Source organism: Centropristis striata, chromosome 11 (genome assembly GCF_030273125.1).
Source record: "Centropristis striata isolate RG_2023a ecotype Rhode Island chromosome 11, C.striata_1.0, whole genome shotgun sequence".
Classification (NCBI taxonomy): domain Eukaryota; kingdom Metazoa; phylum Chordata; class Actinopteri; order Perciformes; family Serranidae; genus Centropristis; species Centropristis striata.
Window position 1 is genome coordinate 21026802 of NC_081527.1, and position 21177 is coordinate 21047978.

The window sequence follows — 21177 nt, forward strand, 5'->3', positions numbered from 1 at the left end:
CTTGCGCTCTCCTCTTTGAGACTACGTGTGCAGCCCTCTGTCCAGCTGCCACCTGCCACCAAGAGAAGCCAGCCAACCTCGGGCCCACACAGCCGACCCCGGCAGATGTCACAGAGTGGACACCGGGGTGGAGGGCAGGCAGAAGGACACAAGAGACAGAAGGAGAAAAGAAGAAGTGCCCAATAAGAGGGGAAAAGCCATTGGTCTTGGTCATTATGTTTATGCTGACCAACAGGTGCAAAGAAAATGGAAGAAATTGTACTTCGTTCACCATCTGACTGGGTCAGGCTAGGGGTGTGCCATATTGTATCGTTCACGATAATATCGGTATATTTTTGTTATGGTTAAAAAAAATGCATATCATGATATTGGCAACGTTCCTACTTGATGTAGTGGCGTAAGGCTAACAATTAAAGTTGTTTTTATCACAAAAAGCTACTTAAAAAAGCTACTTACCCCTGTCGCTAAACACATGCAGCTTTCAAAATAAGAGCACAGTGTGTTAAGAGAATCCACCACAGAATTTACAAGAAGACTGTCAAAATAAGATGCCTTATATAAAACATACAAGAACCTTTATTCTCATTTACAAAATGTCATTAAAATATGCCCCCGGAACCCCTAAATGGTTATTTTTATTATAAATGTTAAATTATATTATTATTAAGAGTCAAGAGTCATTTTTTTGTATTTCGCAACTGTTGAGATTTGCCCTTCAAACTACATTTTAGATTTTTATTTATTTATACAGACTAAAAAAAAAATCATATTTTCTATATCTTTTTAAGTATTTCCTAATATCGTCTAGAATATCGTTATCGCAAAAATAGCCGTCAATATTGTGATATTCTTTTAGGGCCATATCGCCCAGCCCCAGGTCAGGCATGAATCGGTTATATTTAAAAAATGTATCGGTAACGCTTTATACTAAGGTCCTTGTAATAACCGTTAATTAACAAGTAATAAGGCCATTGTAAGTCCTAACAAGATGCTTATTAACATTATTGTGTGTTTATAAGCTTATATAAGTGTTAATAATGGCATTACAGACACCCATGACCCACCCATTATGTCTTTGCCATGCCTTTATTAATCTTATTTTGTTTGCTTATTGATATTAAAATATACTTTACTGCTCATCTATTATAAGTTAACTATGCTTTTTGCAACTAACGTATCTAAAGCGAGAACAGTGTCTTATTACTTGTTAATTAATGGTTATTAAGGACCTTATTATAAAGCGTTACCAATGTATCACCTTGAAGGAGTGAAAACCATTTTATTAAAAGTGTTCCTTAATTAAAATTAGACCAGGCTGTTGATCACAGAAAATCCTCATTTATAAAATAATTCTTAAAAAAAAAAAGCTTGTGTAATTGATCAAAAATTAAAAAATTAAAAAGGAGCAAGTGACTTAGGCAGTGGAGGTTTAGGTTAAAAAAGACTTATAAAAAAGGTTATAGATATACACGGTCACTCATAAAGTTGTAATAAAATATTTTTTACCTCTTTCCATGAAATTATTTTCACAATGTTTATATCTTCTCAAAACTTTATTAATCAGTCTCTTCCAAACATATCACAATGAAAGTAAAACCACAATTAACAGAGGATTGTGTCCGAAAACAAAATAATTCCGACTTTATGGGTGAGTTTTTTCCGGGTTAAACCAGCCTAGGAAGGATAAAAAGTTTAAAAATAGTGACCAAACCCCTTAATAAAAACAATTGAATAATGAATAGTGATGATTATAATAGTAATTTTATCATCCTCATAAAGAGAATAAAGTACATAAATAGAGTTAAATAATTAAGCTGTTCCCTTAAAATAATTAGGGAGGGTTATGTTAGGTTTGAGTACAAAATGAATGGAAGTCAACGTAATATGTGTGTTTGCAGGTTTGCAAGTTTCCATATATAGTACAGCACAGATAACACCAGCAACAACATATTAGTAGTAATTACATAGTATTTTTTACAATTGAATATTTCAGTGATTATTTTCTTGACTGATTAATAGAAAAATTCCCACCATAATTGCCCAGAGTTTAATGTGACGGCTGAAGCACTGGCTGATGTATAATTATAAATAGAAAGCCCATTGACGTACACTGACACAACCCTCAGAGGGATGCAGCTGTGTTCATTTGAAAAATTGAATGCACCTGCTGCTGCTGGTTTGCCATCTGCAGAGCTTTAATCAATGAATCGAGATAAAGAGCATCATGACTGTGCAGCTTTGCTCATCATGCTGCTTCTCTTTGCTCCTCTCGCAGAAAATGGGGAATTCATACGCCGGGCAGCTGAAGTCTGCTCGATTCGAAGAGGCTCTCCACAACTCCATTGAGGCGTCGCTGCGCTCCAGCAGCGGAGATCCACAGCCCATCTTCACACAGCTGTACCTGGAGCCGGAGCAGTACCCTGGAAACATGGACGGTGAGAAATGCTATGCTAAAGGCTATAATGTATGCAGCAATACCTCAATTATGTTATCAGAATTGAGATATTGAGTCAAAGCTGTGGTGTAATTGCTGTACATTTCAGGAACACTTTATTGTATGGGTGTGTTCATGTGGTGTTTTCAAAGTTTGATTAATGTGCTTAGAATTAAGCTCATATAGGATGAGAATGCTGTCATGAAACATAATTCTGGTGGTTTATTGCCCCACAACATTTGATTTAACCCATTGAAGCCTGGAAAGCGGATATGTCGTTTTGTAGTATTTGTATAAGCTCTCAAATACTTTTTGCATTTCATTTCTATCTGCTACAGAGGCTGAAAATCTATTATTTAGTAGAAGCGTTGACACTTCTGTTGAATTTCCAGAAAAACTTCAGGTTTTAGGGGCTTATTTTAAAATCGCCCAGAGGTTTTACAGGCAGTTTTAGGCGTCAATGGGTTAATGTGATGATCTGTCATGTAAGTTAATAACAAGTTATGTGTGTTAATAATGGTAATAATGAGTTTATAAACTACATTACTATGTGTTATACATACATATATATAAATATTAGTGTTATATAACTGAATATAGTAAATTAACATAGGGAGAAGGGGAGGGATTTAATAAGCTTTGGCTTCTTCCCGCTCCTTTTGAACACAAATAAGTGTTGAGTCTTGTTGTTGTTTCATTTTGTGTTGTTGTCTTGTATTTATTGTTGTTCGTTTGTTTTTAAATGTTCATCTTTTATTTTGTGTTCAAATAAATTCTCAATCAATCAATCAATATATACAATATACTGTATGTGTTATATATACATATATAATTACCGCTGCTCCAAGGTGCTGGATAGTTTGAAAATACATCTTAGAATGCTTGTAAATTGCTTGGATTTGACCTTTAGAATGAGAAGAACTTTGTTATTTGGTACTAATAATTGGAGACAAAATGAATAATATTTCCTTGAAAGAGCAGCGAAATTGAATTCTTTGATGTATTATTAGTACTTTATTTTTCATTTATGTTGAATTGTACGCTTATTGTGGGAAAAATGTCATATTTTTGCCTGTTCAGCAGACCTCTTGTGCAATGATTATAAGACTCTAATTCACTATTGTTCCCTATTATTAGTCAACTAAAATTCCATTTCCTTTGGATATTAATAGAATAGGAAACCTTTTAAGAATCCTAATTCAGCTCTTGAGAAACTCATCAGATTTAAAATTTCCATCAGACATTAAGTCAAAAGCTGACCTCCATGGAGAGCCTCCAGGCCACGATCTGCTGAACGGCCATTCTTCCAACGATCTGGAGGAGCTGGAGGACGAAGATGACTCAGACAGCAGCAGCCCTCCTCTTCCCTACCTGCAGGCCCCCGCACCCGACGGCTGCTGCACACTCGACGGTAACCCAAAACGCCCTTTATTTGTTTGTTTTTTTGTTTTTTAACTTTCTTTTTATTGAACATTTTAACAGACATTTTGCAAACATCTGGTATACATAAATCAAACCAAATCAATCAATCAACCAATCAATCAATCAATCAGTATCCTGTATTTAACCAGGTAAAATTCATTGAGATTAAAATCTCTTTTTCAAGAATGACCTGGCCAAGAAGGCAGCACCATGATAAAATAAGAACAATCAACCACAATTCTCATACACCACATTCAACATCAATTAAAGTACATACAAGAGCAGGGACAAGACTATATGAAGATTGCACAAACCACATAAAATAGGTCATAAAAAAACCCATTTCAAATATCGATGTTTTTCCCCCCTCTAAAATCAGTATCAGCATTGGTCTTAAAAATCCCATATCGGTTAGGCTCTAATTTATATTGAAGCACTTTAAATGGAATACAAAAATAGAATTATAGAAGATATGATTTCTATGTCTCTGTTTTCATCACCTAATATACAAACAGTGTAATTTACCCTTTTTTTAGACTTAAATTTTATTTCAATTTTTGCAGCTTATACAAACATATATATACAAATTCACATTTAGTCTGCTGTTTTTCATTTGTGATCTGCTTAATACAGCATTAAAGCATATACATCAGGTCAAATATGTATAAATGATATGGTTAAACAAAGGTAACACAAACAAAGTAATTAAATAATAAACTGTGTAAATGGAAATAAATCAAATTAAATGAAGTGAAATAAAGTAAAATAAAGGTAACATGAGATTATTGCATTAATATGGTCATGGCAGGTCTCCATCTGTTAACAAATATATCTTTTTGGAGCCTCAAGGAGTAAGTTATTTGTTCCATGTGATACATTTCCCAGACCTTCTCAATCCACATATTGTATGTTGGAGGGTCTGGTTTTAACCATTTAACAGTAATACATTTAAGAGCTGAAATCAGTAATATTTGTAAAAGATATTTTTTCCCCCTTCCAGTTATGTAATTTGGTATGAGGCCAAACATTACCATCTTGGGATCTTTATTAAAACTTTTCTGGAATACTTTTCCAAGTGATGAATGAATATGGTTACCAATGTGTGTACCACAACTTCTCCAGCATTTATCTGAGTGTGTGAGCCCCATATTAAATATGATTGCTGGTGTCCTAAAGAATCTGATTATAACCGTCCACCTGAATTCCTGCCATGGGTTCGAGTCAGTTACTTTGTGTGCTTCAGTACATATTTCCTCCCATCCATCTTAATTTACCCATTTTTTTGACTGAAAAAGATCCTTCCTCTTCAGGTTTCTGTCAGGCAGGCAAGGACCTCCGCCTTGTCTCCATCGCAACAGAGTCCCTAGAAGTCCCAGCGGGCTTCGAGCTGGTCGGTGCCAAGTCCCCAAGCGTCCCCGAGCACATCCTGGTGTGTGCTGTGGACCGCCGCTTTCTGCCTGACGAGAATGGGAAAAATGCACTTTTAGGTCAGTGTGTTCCTCCGGTCTGAGATGAAAGACAGCATTCTGAGTAACTGGCACAATGATGACGCACCGTTGTTATGTTAATTATACACTACGCAAGACACTTTGCTATGTTATTAATATTATTATTATTATTATTATTATATATACTGTTGCTGCCATTACTATTATTACTATATACTGTAATATACTACTATTGTTATTATACCGGCCTTATTTATTATTATTATTATTACTATTATTATATATTATATATCATGTTATTTTACTTATAATTACTTTATTTATATTTTTCATTTTGTTTTTATATTGTTTATTATCTATTATTACATATTATATTATATATATTATATACTGTACTATTATTATTATTATATACCGTCTAGTCACTATAGCATTGTTGCCATCATATCACCAGTTTAATTATTACCATCATCTTGCCAACCATCCTACCAACTGATGTTCTTTTTTTTTGTGTTATTCTGTTTTTTTTCTATTGTTGTTTTTATTTATGCTACCTCAGTATTGTATTCTATTGTATTTTATTGTACTTGAACACCGGACTGCTGTGACAACCGAATTTCCCTTCGGGGATTAATAAAGTAATCTATCTATCTATCTATCTATCTATCTATCTATCTATCTATCTATCTATCTATCTATCTATCTATCTATCTATCTATCTATCTATCTATCTATCTATCTATCTATCTATCTATCTATCTATCTATCTATCTATCTATCTATCTATCTATCTATCTATCTATCTATCTATCTATCTATCTATCTATCTATACACTGAACTGACCTGTAAATATCTCTAAATCCTGTTGTTGATGGGGTTTTTTTTTTTTGCAAAATACATTACAATAATTCCTTTTTTTGTTGCATTACTTGCAGGTTTTTCAGGAAACTGTGTGGGCTGTGGGGAAAAGGGTTTCAGATACTTCACTGAGTTTTCCAACCACATCAACCTGAAGTTATCCACCCAGCCCAAGAAGCAGAAGCACTTAAAATACTACCTGGTGAAGAATTCTCAGGGTGCTCTGTGCAAAGGACCCCTCATCTGCTGGAAAGGTAACGAAAAATCCTGACGTTTATATCACACGTCTGTCTCGCAATGCACTGATTTAACCTCTGATGACGTTTCCTCTCTGTTCCTTCTCAGACTGTAAAACCCGTCAGTTCTCCAGCAGCGCGTCAACGTCCAAACCCAGCTCGTCCTCGTCTCTCAGCAGCAAAGAAAACGGAGGCGCCAGTGGACACAGCTCCTCTCCCTTCTCCCTCTCGGGTGAGACTGAATGCATTTCAAAATAAATTTAGGGTTCAAACAATGTCTGGTATGTTTGGAAAACGTTACCCATTATGTTTCACGGTCAGTAATATGCTTGTATATGTGTGTATAAATATATATATATATATATATATATATATATATATATATACAGTACAGGCCAAAAGTTTGGACACACCTTCTCATTCAATGCGTTTCCTTTATTTTCATGACTATTTACATTGTAAATTCATCAAAACTATTAATGAACACACGTGGAATTATGTACTTAACAAAAAAGTGTGAAATAACTGAAAACATGTCTTATATTCTAGTAAGCAAAGGGTGGTTACTTTGAGGAATCTAAAATACAGGACATGTTTTCAGTTATTTCACACTTTTTTTGTTAAGTTTATAATTCCATATGTGTTCATTCATAGTTTTGATGCCTTCAGTGAGAATCTACAATGTAAATAGTCATGGAAATAAAGAAAAACACATTGAATGAGAAGGTGTGTCCAAACTTTTGGCTTGTACTGTATATATTCCTTGAAAATGCTTGATGTTCAACATAATCTGGTTCTTTCACCTACACAATCGCTCATAATAATCATTCATTAAGAAATCGTGGTCAAAACATGCAATCAAAGCTGATATAAAACAAATGGTAACAACTACAAAAGTCAATGCATTTATGCACATTTATAGTAAAGACTTGGACATTTTTGAGAGGCTAAAGATCTTTGGTTTAGGTACCCTGAAAGTACTTAGAAATGAAATGCAATTTTACTCTTAAAAAGCTGATAAAAACGTAAAGATGTAGCAAACCTCTTCAGGCTTGCATGGATTAACTTTTGTTCAAGATGATTATATTAACATCTTAACAGCTTTCTGACTAAAAACTGACTCAAATGCTGAAAAATGAATCCCAGGAAGGTACATATTTCACTTAAAGGAGGCATTGCGTTGGTGAACACCTGAATTGATTACTTCCATAATATAAAATTACATATATATTTAGGCTACAAGCATGGCTGCAGAGGCTGCATTAGTCAGAATATTGGGACTAAACCATGAGACTGAGCCTCAGAGACCCAAAATAGTTTTCCCATCTGGGCTAATGATAATAATAATAATAATAATATAATACATTTTATTTGTAAAGCACTTTTCATACAGAAATCTCAAAGTGCTACAGAAACCAGAAACAAAAAACAAAAGACTAAGAGAAAACTCAGACACATTAAAATCAGCAGTAGATAAAAAAAAGACACAGGTAATAAGCCCCTTTTTAAAGGCTACTCTTTTCTCAGCTTCAGTGTTTCTTTTTCCTCAGAACACATTTTTCCGACCACAGTAGGTTTATGCCGTTGCCATAGAGAGAGGTGGTGGTGACTAACAATGACATTCATGAGGTGAGCGTAGAGTGACGCTTGGACCACAACACTTCATTCTGCTGTTTAGGAGTGAGTTTGTGACGAAGAGAGGACTCTGTTGGTTGTGCTTCATCTCTTTTTGTTGCTTGTTAGAATACTGATATTTCATCAATAGTTAATAACCTTTTCAGTATATTTTTTATCATTGTTGTTGCAGCGTCTGATATCAGCAGCCTCTGTCATGTTGTAATATTTAAATTACATTTTAGAGCCCAACAGCTGTATCAGTTGACTGATATTAATATATTATTATTTTTTTAATAGTCAGCAAATGACTGAAACTGAACAGTAATTATGTTTATTTAGCTGTTTATTTTATTCCTTTTTAGTCTATATTTTATCAGTTATCATTTATAGAATTGGCTGACAATGAAATATATTATCTTGTTTAATATATAATAATATCTAACAATGTTGAATATTATTTCTCATAGTTTTGTGTTTGAGGAAGAAGCTCTCTGGTTACATTCGCAGAGTGAAAAATCGGCACACAATCCACATAGAAAATATCTGTTTTTATACTAAATTTTCTTTTTTAAAAATGACTTTAGGTTATTGATGAATTTTCCCCTCTTAAATCAGCATCGGCCTCAAAAATCCCATATTGTTAGGGCTGTAGGAAACTTAATGCAATTGAGTAGCAGTACAATAAAATTCTGTCACTGTTTGTCATATAGAGGTCAAATTTAACAACAGTGTGATGGAATAAAAGCCTGAATAGCTTCAGGTAAACCGACAGCGAAATGTCAAAAGCCCGCGAGACGGATTACGCCTCTCTTCAAGGAGACGTTTCTTCTCTGACCTCTCACAACACGAGCGAATGTTCCCTCTTTGATTGAAAAAAAGCTCCTGGGCTTACGGTATTGATTTGTTCTGAACCTGGAAGCTGCCTGTCAGCAGAGATCTCACGTATTAATGTGTTCGACAACCGAGCTGCGGGGCTCATTGTTGTCATAACCCTGGCCTGAATAACTCCTGACCTTCAGGTACACTCTGTCCCAAAACAGGTTGCTGACACAAAGCAAGCCAAGAGGTCAAACACTGTAATATGCACATCTCCAGCTCTGCTCCAATTTACTGTTGATCTTGGAACGGTTCGTCAAAAGGCGAGCAATGGTTTGTTTGTGTTGTGCAATGGACGTTGGATACAGACAGAGAACAGTCTGTTAGCGTTTGATTAGCAGCATAATGGCTCAGGGGGAACATAGGTATGAAGGCTGAGGGGAGTTGGTGAGTGTTTGTAGGGTAATATGACAATGTATTTTGTCAAAGTTCTAAAAAATGTAAAATGTATTTATTGAATTAAAGTATGATATATATATATATATATATATATATATATATAGTAACAATTACTTCCTAGGCAGCGCACATGTGCACAAAATGAAGCTAATCTTTTTTTTACTTGCATGTAAGCCGAAAGAAAGACCAGACAAATTCTGCTGAAGCGACAGAGGTTCTTTTAGCAAAGCTGAAATATGTTTCTATGCGGATGCCTGGGATAAATGGGATAAGACTTGTATATATATATATTTTTTTTTATATGCATATTTTTATCTGCAGATTCTCCACCAACCAGAACGTCACAAGTATCCTCTGTCTTTTTCGGGAGTCAGGACCTCAGCAGAGACAGCAGTTTCCTCAAACCTCTGTCATCCACATCTGGAAACAAGACTCTACCAATAGGTGAAGCTCTTTTATTCTGTAATTGAATGCCGTTTTATCAGCTAATGTCATTGGTGTGTTTCCCTTCTGCATTATGCATTGCTTTGCATCAAGATCATTAATCTTCCTAGATTAAGATACAAGAGGCACACCACATATATTTCCGTCACACTCCCACATTCCTAGCTGCATCCAGGCTCTGACACAGGTAACTGCAAGGATTTAGATGGCAATAAGCCTTTGTTTTTTATGTGAGTGACACTTAAGTGGCCTTGTACTTATTCTGCAATAGGGTTGCTTAGCTACGTGGTTCACCATAAAGCAGATGGAGCCGCGGCTGACCATGGAGCCAAGATTAACCTCTGCCAAAGCCTGCTAAACACACAAACACACAAACAGATGAATGTGTGTGCACTCGTAAATACACACCAATCAATGCTGAAGGAAAGAATGCAGTAATGACTTTTTAAGGCTTTGCTATCCATTAGCTCCTTTACAAGGTTGTGATATTGACAAGCAAAGGCAACACACACCGATCAATGTTTTAGTGTATTGCAAACACGGTGAATATGAGATTGCAAAACGTCCAATCCGGTCGTTGGCGACAGACGTCAATGCATAGGCAATCAATGAGTTAGCACTGACGCATTTTTATGTATTGCTCAGCAGATATAACAGCTGCGAAAATACCTTTATGTTTGTGTCTCAACACTTATTGGATGGATTGCTGTGACATTTTTTGCAGAATGCACGGTGTACAGTAGAGCCAGACCAATATGGGATTTTTGATGCCGATGCAGATCTGATTTTAAAGAAGAGAAATTCACCGATAAGTGATATGGTGGCTAATATAGCAATTTTTTTTTTAGCTAGAATGAAAATAGACCTTTTTTATGTGTATTGTGCACTGACTTTTCACTCTGCAAATGTACTCAGAGAGCTACTTTCTCAAATATAAAACTATTAAATACTATTTAACATTGTTATATATTATTATACATTATACAACCAATGTATCACATTGTCAGCAAATTCTATAAATGATAACCGAGAAAATAAATAATAAATATGAATAAAATAAATAGCTAAATAAACATAATTTCTGTTCAGTAACAGTCATTTGCTGACATTTAATAAAAAATAATAAAAGTAATAAATAATAAAACTGCTATCACTATTTCTAAATCATACCAAGCAACATTTTTTGCATTATATATTGTGTAAAAAAGGTTTTCAGGATTTTATTCGCCACATATCAGACAGTATATACATCGATACTGATATGTCTTTGACAGGCCAGTATCTGCTGATAATATCTGTCATCTGATATCTGTCAGGCTCTAGTGCACACAGGAGGAATTTTCCTAATGTTGCTTATCTTTTTTTTTTAATTTACGACCTAATACCTAAAAAAGTTATTGAACCTTAGCTGTGCTTGTTTTGTACTAATTGGCAAATACAAGCATGCTAACACTAAGATTATCAACATGGTAAAAGTTGCGGGTGTCATGATTCTTCGAAATGTACAATTTTATTATGCTTTAGATTATCATATTTTAATTCTATTCCAGATTTAAACATTTTTTAAGCACTGAAGGCCGTGCCGTTGTCCACTATCGAGTCTCGATTCATAACGATCTATAGCAAAGGTCTATAGCTGACCCTAAATGGGATCAAGTAAAAAAATTAACCTACTGACTTTTATCATTGACAGTCAAAATAAAATAACAATATTTACATGATCAATACATTTGTTGTTTGTCAAATTTGGAAAAATTGCATTTGTCTTCCTGTGAATTATTCCTCATGGGTGGTAGAGCTACGTAGTTTAAAGTAAAATATAAACCCGCTTGAGTGTATTAATGTGTGTATTTATGTGCATGTATGTGCGTCTGTAGTACCCACAGCTCTGAGGGTGAATGTGCCGACAAATAGCCTGGGTGTTGACGGGCGTTCTCCCTTACTGAGCCCCTCGCAGGTCTCTTTAGGACCTCAGAGTCAGGGCTATCGCACCGCCGACCTAGGAGACAGTCCTGGTGAGTCTAAAGTTGCATATTAGAAGCACGGAACTCTATACACTCATCGAGGTTATAATAGTTTTGGATTTTTCATTAGTTTTAGTTTTAATTTCGTTGTGAATTTTTGTTTTCAAATTCAGTTAGTTTTAGTGAGTTTGCTAGTTTTAGTTTAGTTTTTATTAGTTTTGTTTTTTTTGTAATGGGGTATGTGCCTTCATTTCCTTTGGTTTATCATCTCAGCCCCAATAAGGTTATTAACTCTTACAGTTCGGGGTGTTTTCTATTTTGGTGGGAGTGAAGTCATCCCAGTCTCAGTAAACATATTCACCATGTGTTCCTGCATGTTGAAATAGAAACAGTGAATTATGAATGAAAAAAGTTGAAAAAGACGAAAACGAAGGACATTTTCACTATAATTTTAGTTAGTTTTAGTTAGTTTTGTAACCACACAATACAGTTTCAGTTAGTTATCGTTTTTTTTAAAAACTCTTGTTTTTATTTTTATTTCAGTTAACGAAAATGTTTTTTCAATTTTAGTTTTTGTTATTTTGTTAGTTTTCGTTAACTATAATAACCTTGACACTCATATATATGTATATGATTGCTCTGTTTTATGTTTTGACATCCGTGTCTGTTCTGCACGTCCAGTAACCACCGCCATGACCTCGGGTCCTCCAAAGAAGCGCCACCGGAGCTGGCACCCCAACACGTTGGTGGTACCCGTCCCGCCGACGGCCGTCCCCGTGCCGGCCATCCGGCCGATAGTTTGTCCTCCAGGTCAGTCCCCGAACAGAGACAGTGTGGGATTTGTTGTAAATTGACCCTCTTATGTCATGTGTCTTCTTTTTGTGCATGTGTGTCCAAGCATGTGAGAGCAGAAGGGTGTTTTTTTGCCCTGAGGAGCATTAGCTGTGTTGTTGGTTGCCCCCCTCCCTCTGGGTGGGGGATGAGTACGCCACGTCCCTGACGTCCTCTGGTTGTTAGGGATGATTCATCCAGTATCGTCATGGAGATAGAGCTGGACAGTCTGCTGCTGCTGCTGCTGCAAAAAAAAGCAGACAGGACGATTGAGGACAATTTCTGCCACATCATGTGACTGTGGTTATATGTACAGGCATCATAATGTGAAAGACTAAAAATGAACATATTTATCCTGTATTGACATGAATTCCAGGTTCTGTGTTAGGAGTGTCGCCTCCTCAGCCGCCAGTAGCAGGAGTCATTCAGCCCCAGCCCATCACCGCTGGAGAGACGGTCATCGTGCCCGACAACCTGCTCAACTCTTCAGGAGTTCGCCCTGTCATCCTCATCGGTACAAGCTTTATTTTAATGATCTGAGCCTTTTCCTGACACCGCAAGTGAAATATCCTCCTACAGAGAACAGCAAAACAATGTTTATCTATGGCAGAAAGAGAGAAACAGACTAGAATAAAGTAAATAAAGTAAAATGTCAATGATCTGGGTGATGAAATCGGGATACCATCCACTACTTAAGTATTTTCTAAAATGTATGAGTAGTTTCAGTAATAACACTTAAAGGGACTGTTCACCCCCAAATAAAAAAACAATCAAAAACACAAGTTTAAAACATGCTATTTCGAATCCGGCTTGATAGCTTTTGTACCTTTTTTATTCAAATCAAATCAAATCAAACTTTATTTATATAGCGCTTTTCATACATAAAAATGCAACACAAAGTGCTTTACAAAAAAAAAAAGAATAAAAACAAACAATAAAGATGACAAAACCCACCCCTCCCTCCCCCACATACACATTTGTAAGTATACATACACAAACATGCACACACACGCATTTAGTCATGCAAGCACACAAACACACACTCACTCACACACACACACACACACACCACATATTGATTCAAATATCAAATATTCAAATATTAAGTGTCCAAATATCAAGCTTTGAAAGTTTTTTAATTCAGCAGAACAAATATTGAAGTCGTTGATTTCTGTCTACAATATTTTTGGGGTTTTTCTCATGCCAACTTTTCTCTTTAGGGCACGGCACTTTACCTTATTTCTACGGGAATGTTGGGGACATCGTGGTGAGCCCCCTGCTGGTCAGCTGCTTTAAGAGCAGCCAGCTGACAGAGAAAACCCTGGAGACGCTGGGCCTCAACAGCAGCCAGCTCCTCTGTGTGGAAACCATGATTCTGCTCACTTTACAGTATCTTGCACGTTTAGGTGAGCAGCAAACACAAATAAGTATTTTCACTAACATGTTGCATGCTTTTAAGTAGATCCAAGGTCTGCCCAAAACGCTCAGCTCCTTTAAATCAGGACTAAAAACACTATTGTTTACTGCAGCGTACTCTTAACTTTAACACTTATCTGCTCTACTCTACTGCCCTTACTTTTTAACTACGCAATGTTTGACTTGTGCTTTTTATTATTTTATTTTGTATTTATCTTATCCTGCTGTATCTTATTTTATCTTATTTAGATAGATAGATAGATAGATAGATAGATAGATAGATAGATAGATAGATAGATAGATAGATAGATAAAAACACAGAATAGAACAAGGACACTTAAGAAGTAATAATTCAACTGGTGATATGATGGCAACAATGCTATAGTGACTCGACAGTATATAATAATAATAATAATAATAGTACAGTATATAATATAATATATATAATACAATATGTAATAATAGATAATAAACAATATGAAAATAAAATGAAAAATATAAATAAAGTAATTATAAGTAAAATAACATGATATATAATATATAATAATTTGTATTTCTATTTGTATTTCTATTTCTATTTCCCTGTTTTAATTGACTGTTTTTACTGTTTTCAATTGTGTCTTGTTGTTTTTAATGTGTATGTAAAGCACTTTGAATTACCTTGTGTTGAATTGTGCTATACAAATAAACTTGCCTTGCCTTGCCTTTAAACAGAATCATTGCTGTCAAAAAAATGTCTAACTTTGCTGCACATTTTATTAGATGCACGCTTCAATATCAGTCATATTTTGTTATGTTTCCTGCAGGCTCGGAGCAGATTCCTCTGAGGGAGGAGCTGGAGCAGATTGTTTTGAAGGCCATGCTGTGCTGTCCCAGAGGTCCCGCCATCTCCCCGTCCCAGCTGCCCTGGTTGGCTCGGCTGGAAGCCAGCGTCTCGGGGGGCAGCGTCCAAGTCGTGGTTACCCATAACTCTTTGGGAGAGGGCATCTCGGAGTCACTTCGTTCTCTCAGCGAGGGCCCTCACCACCAGAAGTGCCTGCCCACATACGTAGTCATTATATGTGCCTCCAAAATGAGCGGCAACGAGTTCTGCGTGCTTGTTTTAGGTGAGTGTCATCAACTGGTTGCATTCAATCATTTCCGCCCGGCGATCTCAGGCAGGCAAGCACAGTGGCTTCTTTTAACCCTTTGATGCACAACATATTGACCCCCTTCTAATGCACAACATGGGTCAAACATGACCCGCATTCATTTGCCATGTTATTTAATGCTGCTGTGTGTTTCTGTGCTCCATCGTTTGATATCAACTTATTTTATGATTGAATATCCCAAGTATTCTTTAAATATCTTGTTTTTGATGACAACAGATAGTTATTTCTATTTTGCCTCTCATACTTTATGAAGAAAAAAAGATTTGGTTAAATGACATACTAACTATTTGGCTAAGTAGCTTGCTAAGCTAACTACTTAGCCAAGAAGTTAGCTATGTAGTTAGCTTAGCAAGCTACTTAGCTAACTACTTAGCCGAGGAATTAGCTAAGTAGTTAGCTTAGCAAGCTACTTAGCTAAAAAAATGGATATGGGTCATTTTTGACCCATGTTGTGCATTAGAAGGGGAGTGAAACAAAAAGATTTTATTAAAAAAACGAATAAAGGAAAACATAAAATTAGGATGTATGATGATCAAAAACAAACTAATTGAAGAAAACCTGGAATACTGAATGATGAAAATAGTTTATTGCAAAGATATAGAACATAGAAACTCTGTCGGGTCACTTTAGACCCATGTTGTGCATCAAAGGGTTAAATGTCTTTTAAAAACTCACTTTTATCGGTTGGCCTTCTCTTAATTTCCTTTTATTACGTATGATTACCTTGTTGTGATTGGTGATTTTGAATTTTACATTTTTTTTAAAAGTTTTTTTTAATGTAATTTCTTCTTGTTGTTTTATTTTGTTGTTGTCAGTAAATTGTATTTGATATGTTTTATTTTTTTTGTACAGCACCTTGTAACTTGTTTTTGAAAGGTGCTATATAAATAAAGTTATTATTATAATTATTATTATTTAATTTGATTGCTACCATGTTACCTTGACCAATCTGTGGACAATATGTCTGTTAAAGTTATATTAACGTGTAATCATACGTGTTGGACACAGGAAAGTACCAAGCCCGGGCTTTAGCTGAAGGCATGCTGACAACCAACGAGTTTCTGAAGGAAATCAGTTACGAACTCATCACAGGGAAAGTCAGCGTCTTGGCATCTCACTTCAAAACCACGTCACTAGGTGAGTTCTGCGTCCATACTTATTGTTTTGTTGTTGTCTGATGAAGGAGGCATAACACTTGAGACATATTATATCTTAATTTGGAAAACACTAAAGAACTGAATCTCAAAGCCAATGTTCTCTAATGACAAATAACTAAATTGATAACAAGACAAGTTTGACACCATGATGTCGTCTGAATGTTAGAGACTGAAGCTGTTGCACAAAAGTTTAACTTGTTAAAACGTAGCTGCCTGCCGGGGGGTTAAGGTTAGGATTAGACCAAAAATATTTGAGGTCAAAGCTTGTAACAGAAGGACTGTAAAGCCAAAATGCATGCATGAGGCTTTTTTTGAGGGGTAAAGTCTTCTAGTTTCTTAAAATGTGCTGATTTAGTGTGGCTAAAACATGACCGAAACTAAATATCTTCAAGTAATCAAATGTGTTTTTTATTGGTCTAACCCTGCCAGCTGGAAGGTGTGTTTTACAGCTTAATATGATTCGTATGATAACTACATCTCTGTGTCTGTGTTTTAAATGACTGTGCTGTAAATTCATGAGAATATAGGCCTACAGTCATGGAAAAAATGATTAGACCACCCTTGTTTTCTTCCATTTCTTGTTCATTTTAATGCCTGGCAGAACTAAAGGTACATTTGTTTGGACGAATACAATGATAACAACAAAAATAGCTCATAAGAGTTTAAATTAAGAGCTGATATCTAGCCACTTTCCATGGTTTTCTTGACGAGGATTTTGGCTATTAGCAAGAAAACCATGGAAAACGGCTTTCTTTTTTTCCATGAGAATCTGTGTCGTAGCAGCTTGTGTGCCTGGCTGGGCTCTGTGTGACTACGGGGACTTATTTGTTTTTAGGGGACAATCTGGACAAGCAGCTGGTGCGATATCAGCGCCGGCGAAAGGGACAGGTCATCCAGCCCTTTCAAGGCGATGTCACTGACCACATCCACTCCCAGGAGGCCGCCAGCATGTCACCACCCTCAGACAGAGGTTAGACCGCTCTCTGTCACTGAACTGCTGGCTCACCTGCGAGGGGCACTTTAAAATCCATATTATTCTACAACAACCAGTCAATAAATTACAATTAATTCATAGCAATGTTTGACGGGAAAAAATCTGTACTTTTGATTTTGGGGTGTACTGTCCCTTTGATGTATATATTTTGCAACATTTAGTGTATATATTTTTTTATTTTTTTTTATCTATTTATTGCTTATTTTGTACTATTCACTGATATTTTGTAATTTTTTCAAATATTTTGAAGATCTTATATGTCTTATATAGTTAATTATTATATTTGTAGTTTTCATATTTAATAGTTACTGCTTTCTCTATTGGAGCATACTGGCATGTTTCTACTTGCACAACTGGAGTGACAATAAAACATTTTAATCATTGTTAGTCTTAGGATTAAAGATGCAAACACCGATTCATAGCAATGTTTGACAGTGGTTGCGAATTTTAAATGTCTGTGTTACTTGAGGTCATTCTTACTAAAGGTAAGGTGTGGTTTTGAATGCATGTAGTGAGTAGGGTTGTCAAAAGTATCGATACTCAAAAAAGTATCGATACTAAAACGTTGTATCCGGATACAATACTCATTTTCAAAAGTATCGATACCTAGCCAAGGAAAGAACACTTAAGTTATTTTTTTATCAAGCTTGCCTAATATTGTGCACAGCATACAACCTCAAAATATGGTTGAAGTTGTTATTGTTTATTGTATTTATTTATTTTTTTGCACTACCTCAAACCTGCAGTTTCTTTTTGCAGAACTGTTTTTTATTATAGATATTTAACCTGTGATTCTGATCATTTTTACATGTTGCATTTTTCTTGTTAATAAAAATATTTCTTTGTTTTTATCCTTGTGGCATCAAAAATGGTGTCGAGTATCGAATATTTTCCTGAGTATCGGTATCGAGTTGAACATTTTAGTATCGTGACAACCCTAGTAGTGAGGTATTTTCACAGTGTAGTATTAGCACTATTTCTGAAATTAAGGATCCTGCTGATGCATCTCTCTCTCTCTCTCTCTGTCGTCCTGCAGCAGAGCAGTTATGTAAGGTCTTCCAGATCTATCCGACCCAGCTAAGCGTGGCTCGGAGCCTCCTCTCTCAAGTCTGCTCCATCGCTGACTCAGGAACCCAGAACCTCGACTTGGGCCGTTTTTGCAAAGTGGACTTTCTCGTTCTGGTCCCTCCGTCTCACGTTCTGGTACACCAGACGGCACAGCGCATCCGACAATCAGGTTTGTGTCCAGTGATGTGAAAAAAAACCCCAGCAAAATAAAGAAGATTTATTGAAAGTCTTTTGACCTTTTCTTTTATTAGTTGGTTCCATGGACTGTCAGTAAAGGAGAAGAATAGTCTCAGCAGCATTGTTAATGTCTGCTCTAAGATCATTGGAGTTTGACTGTCAGACCTGAACTCCCTCTGGCAGAAACGTGTAGTCCAGAAAGCCAGACAGGTCATGGGCAATCCTGACCATATTCTTAGCCAGGAGTTTTGCTTAATGCCTTCCGGACGGCGGTATCTTGCCCCTCCAAGGAGAACAAATAGACACGCCAGTTCTTTTATTCCCTCAGCTATCAAGCTGCTAAATGCTACCGATAGCAGTAATTAGTCATGTATTTATTTATTCCAGCCATAAGGTGGAAATTTATTTATTTATTTATTACTCTTCCCCTCATTTTGTCCTGAGATTGTTTTGCACTGTGGTCCATTGGGGACTGGATATTGCTGCTACCCTTACACTGATTTGTTGCCACTGACAGAGGGAATTGTTTGGTTTATGTGCTGTCCTGCTTTTGTTTTGTTTGTTTGTTTTGTTTGTTGATTCGTTTTTGCTTTGTCTCGTGCGCTGTCTGACTGGAGACTGCAAACTGAATTGCCCTATTTGGGATAAATAAAGTTGTAAATTGAATTGAATTGAATACACGGATGACTTTACCGCCTGCTTACATCTTAAACTTTCCATAAGAGATTTAATGATCAAATAAAATCAAATCAAATCAAATAGCCTTTTCTGTCATTACATAGTCAACTATACAACGGAATAGAGAAAGCCACTGCTTAAGGTGCATAGCTAAAACAATCATAACACAAAACAAGCATGAGTAAAACATTAAAAAAACATGTTAGAACACTGAGCTAAAACAAGGACAAAGATGTGTTATGTAATAAATAAATATTTAAAAAAATAAATGACCACTGAAAATGCTACAAAAGTTATAGACGGGGTAGATAGTATGTCTTGAACATATTAATTGTATTGCACATGTCAGTTTTATTGCACATTTTGATTATTTTTTTATTTATTTTTGCTCAGGAGTGCTTGTTGACCTGGGAATCGAAGACGTCTGCTCAGCACACCAGAAATCAGACAAGTACGTGGTGCGTCTTGACGGGGACGTTCACGCCAAGATGGAAGCCTTCATGAAGAAAGTGAAGCAGAACCCGTACACACTGTTTGTCCTCATTCATGACAACTCACACGTCGACCTCACAAGGTAACACGACTCGGATGTCAATATTTTGCTGTGTTGACAGTTTAAAACCGTGGGAAAAGATGAGTTGCTATGGCTGGAAATCTAGCCTCGTCCTTTTTATACGCTGATTAAAACGGAGAGAGGAAAACAGCTGCAGGCAAATGAAAACAAAGACGAAACAGAGTATCAATAACCATGAATTTTGGTCAAATATACGCCAAACAATGTAAGATATCTGTTCACTAAAATATTTTTAGACTTTTTTTCTAGACTTTAGGTTTTAAGTGATATTCGATCCACAGTGTTTGCTGGATTTGTGTCCATGCAGTCTGACATTTGTAGCCGTTTTATGTTCCTGTTTAGAGCTGGTTGCTGCTGCTGCCAGCTGCCAAGAGCTTATTCCAAGCAAACGGGCGTTCTCACCGCCAGAAACAGAAAATAAAATAGATCACTTCTGTTTTTCAGAGGGCTTTTCTTGGGATTGACCTACAACACACTGGGCAGTTAGCTGAGCAAATGTAAAAAGCCCTCGTGACCACAGCCCTAATGGAGCTGTTATGTTGCATTCATGTCAAATGGTGTGATTTGTACAGGAATCTAGAAGATCCCTGACAGGTTTCAAACACTTTGCCCCTCTTTCTCTGCAGTGCTCTGTCAGGCTCCGTGTGCCATGGCGAGCTGCAGGGTTTGGCTGACCGGGTGGTGAACTGCCAGGAAGTCCTGGAGGCCATGAACCTCCTGGTGCTGCAGGTCAGCTGCTTCCCGTACACGCTGCAGACCCACCAGTCCCGCATCAGCACCCACAACGAGGTTCACTGGCCCTCCAATGAAAGTCTGGTGAGTTTTTACATCATCAACCCCAATGTATGTTCTAAAGTTATAAGAAAAGTCCTTCAAGTCTTTAAAAGGGTGTCACATAATTCTTGCCAGGAGGCATCGTTCGATGAAAGTCATACAGAGATATTTTGACATCAAAGTACTTTAATTTCTACATTTAAATTTCAACGGTGTAGCAGCATGCAGAGTCCAGTTTGTAACAGCTGTGGTATAGCTACTCCACCTGGTGGACACAAGATGTAATTACACTAACAGAACTGTAACTTTATGCTTTTTTGATGAGTAGACATCAAGGTTATTATAGTTAGCGAAAACTAACGAAATAACGAAAAACATTTTCGTTAACTGAAATAAAAATAAAAACTAGAGTTTTTAAAAAAACGATAACTAACTGAAACTGTATTGTGTGGTTACAATACTAACTAAAATTAACTAAAATTATAGTGTAAATGTCCTTCGTTTTCGTCAACTTTTTTCATTCATAATTCAGTGTTTCTATTTCAACATGCAGGAACACATGGTAAATATGTTTACTGAGACTGGGATGTCTACACTCCAACCAAAATACAAAACACCACGAACTGTAAGAGTTAATAACCTTATTGGGGCTGAGATG

The 21177-nt window shown here is 36.3% G+C and overlaps 1 protein-coding gene across 3 annotated transcripts in view; it reads left to right on the forward strand.

Moving 5' to 3' along the window:
- Positions 1-21177, forward strand: part of greb1l (GREB1 like retinoic acid receptor coactivator) — a 63527-nt gene that overhangs the window by 26126 nt on the left and 16224 nt on the right. For 2 of the 3 annotated variants that reach the window (XM_059344322.1, XM_059344323.1), the window contains exons 3-18: positions 2276-2435; positions 3675-3845; positions 5167-5343; positions 6241-6417; positions 6509-6631; positions 9613-9735; positions 11613-11750; positions 12381-12509; positions 12907-13044; positions 13751-13936; positions 14753-15052; positions 16106-16234; positions 17090-17224; positions 18285-18485; positions 19565-19745; positions 20372-20561. In XM_059344322.1, the coding sequence (XP_059200305.1) occupies positions 2279-2435; positions 3675-3845; positions 5167-5343; positions 6241-6417; positions 6509-6631; positions 9613-9735; positions 11613-11750; positions 12381-12509; positions 12907-13044; positions 13751-13936; positions 14753-15052; positions 16106-16234; positions 17090-17224; positions 18285-18485; positions 19565-19745; positions 20372-20561 (2655 nt within the window). In that variant the 5' untranslated portion in view covers positions 2276-2278. The remainder of the gene's footprint in view (positions 1-2275; positions 2436-3674; positions 3846-5166; positions 5344-6240; positions 6418-6508; positions 6632-9612; positions 9736-11612; positions 11751-12380; positions 12510-12906; positions 13045-13750; positions 13937-14752; positions 15053-16105; positions 16235-17089; positions 17225-18284; positions 18486-19564; positions 19746-20371; positions 20562-21177) is intronic. The other variant, XM_059344324.1, reaches the window with a different exon arrangement.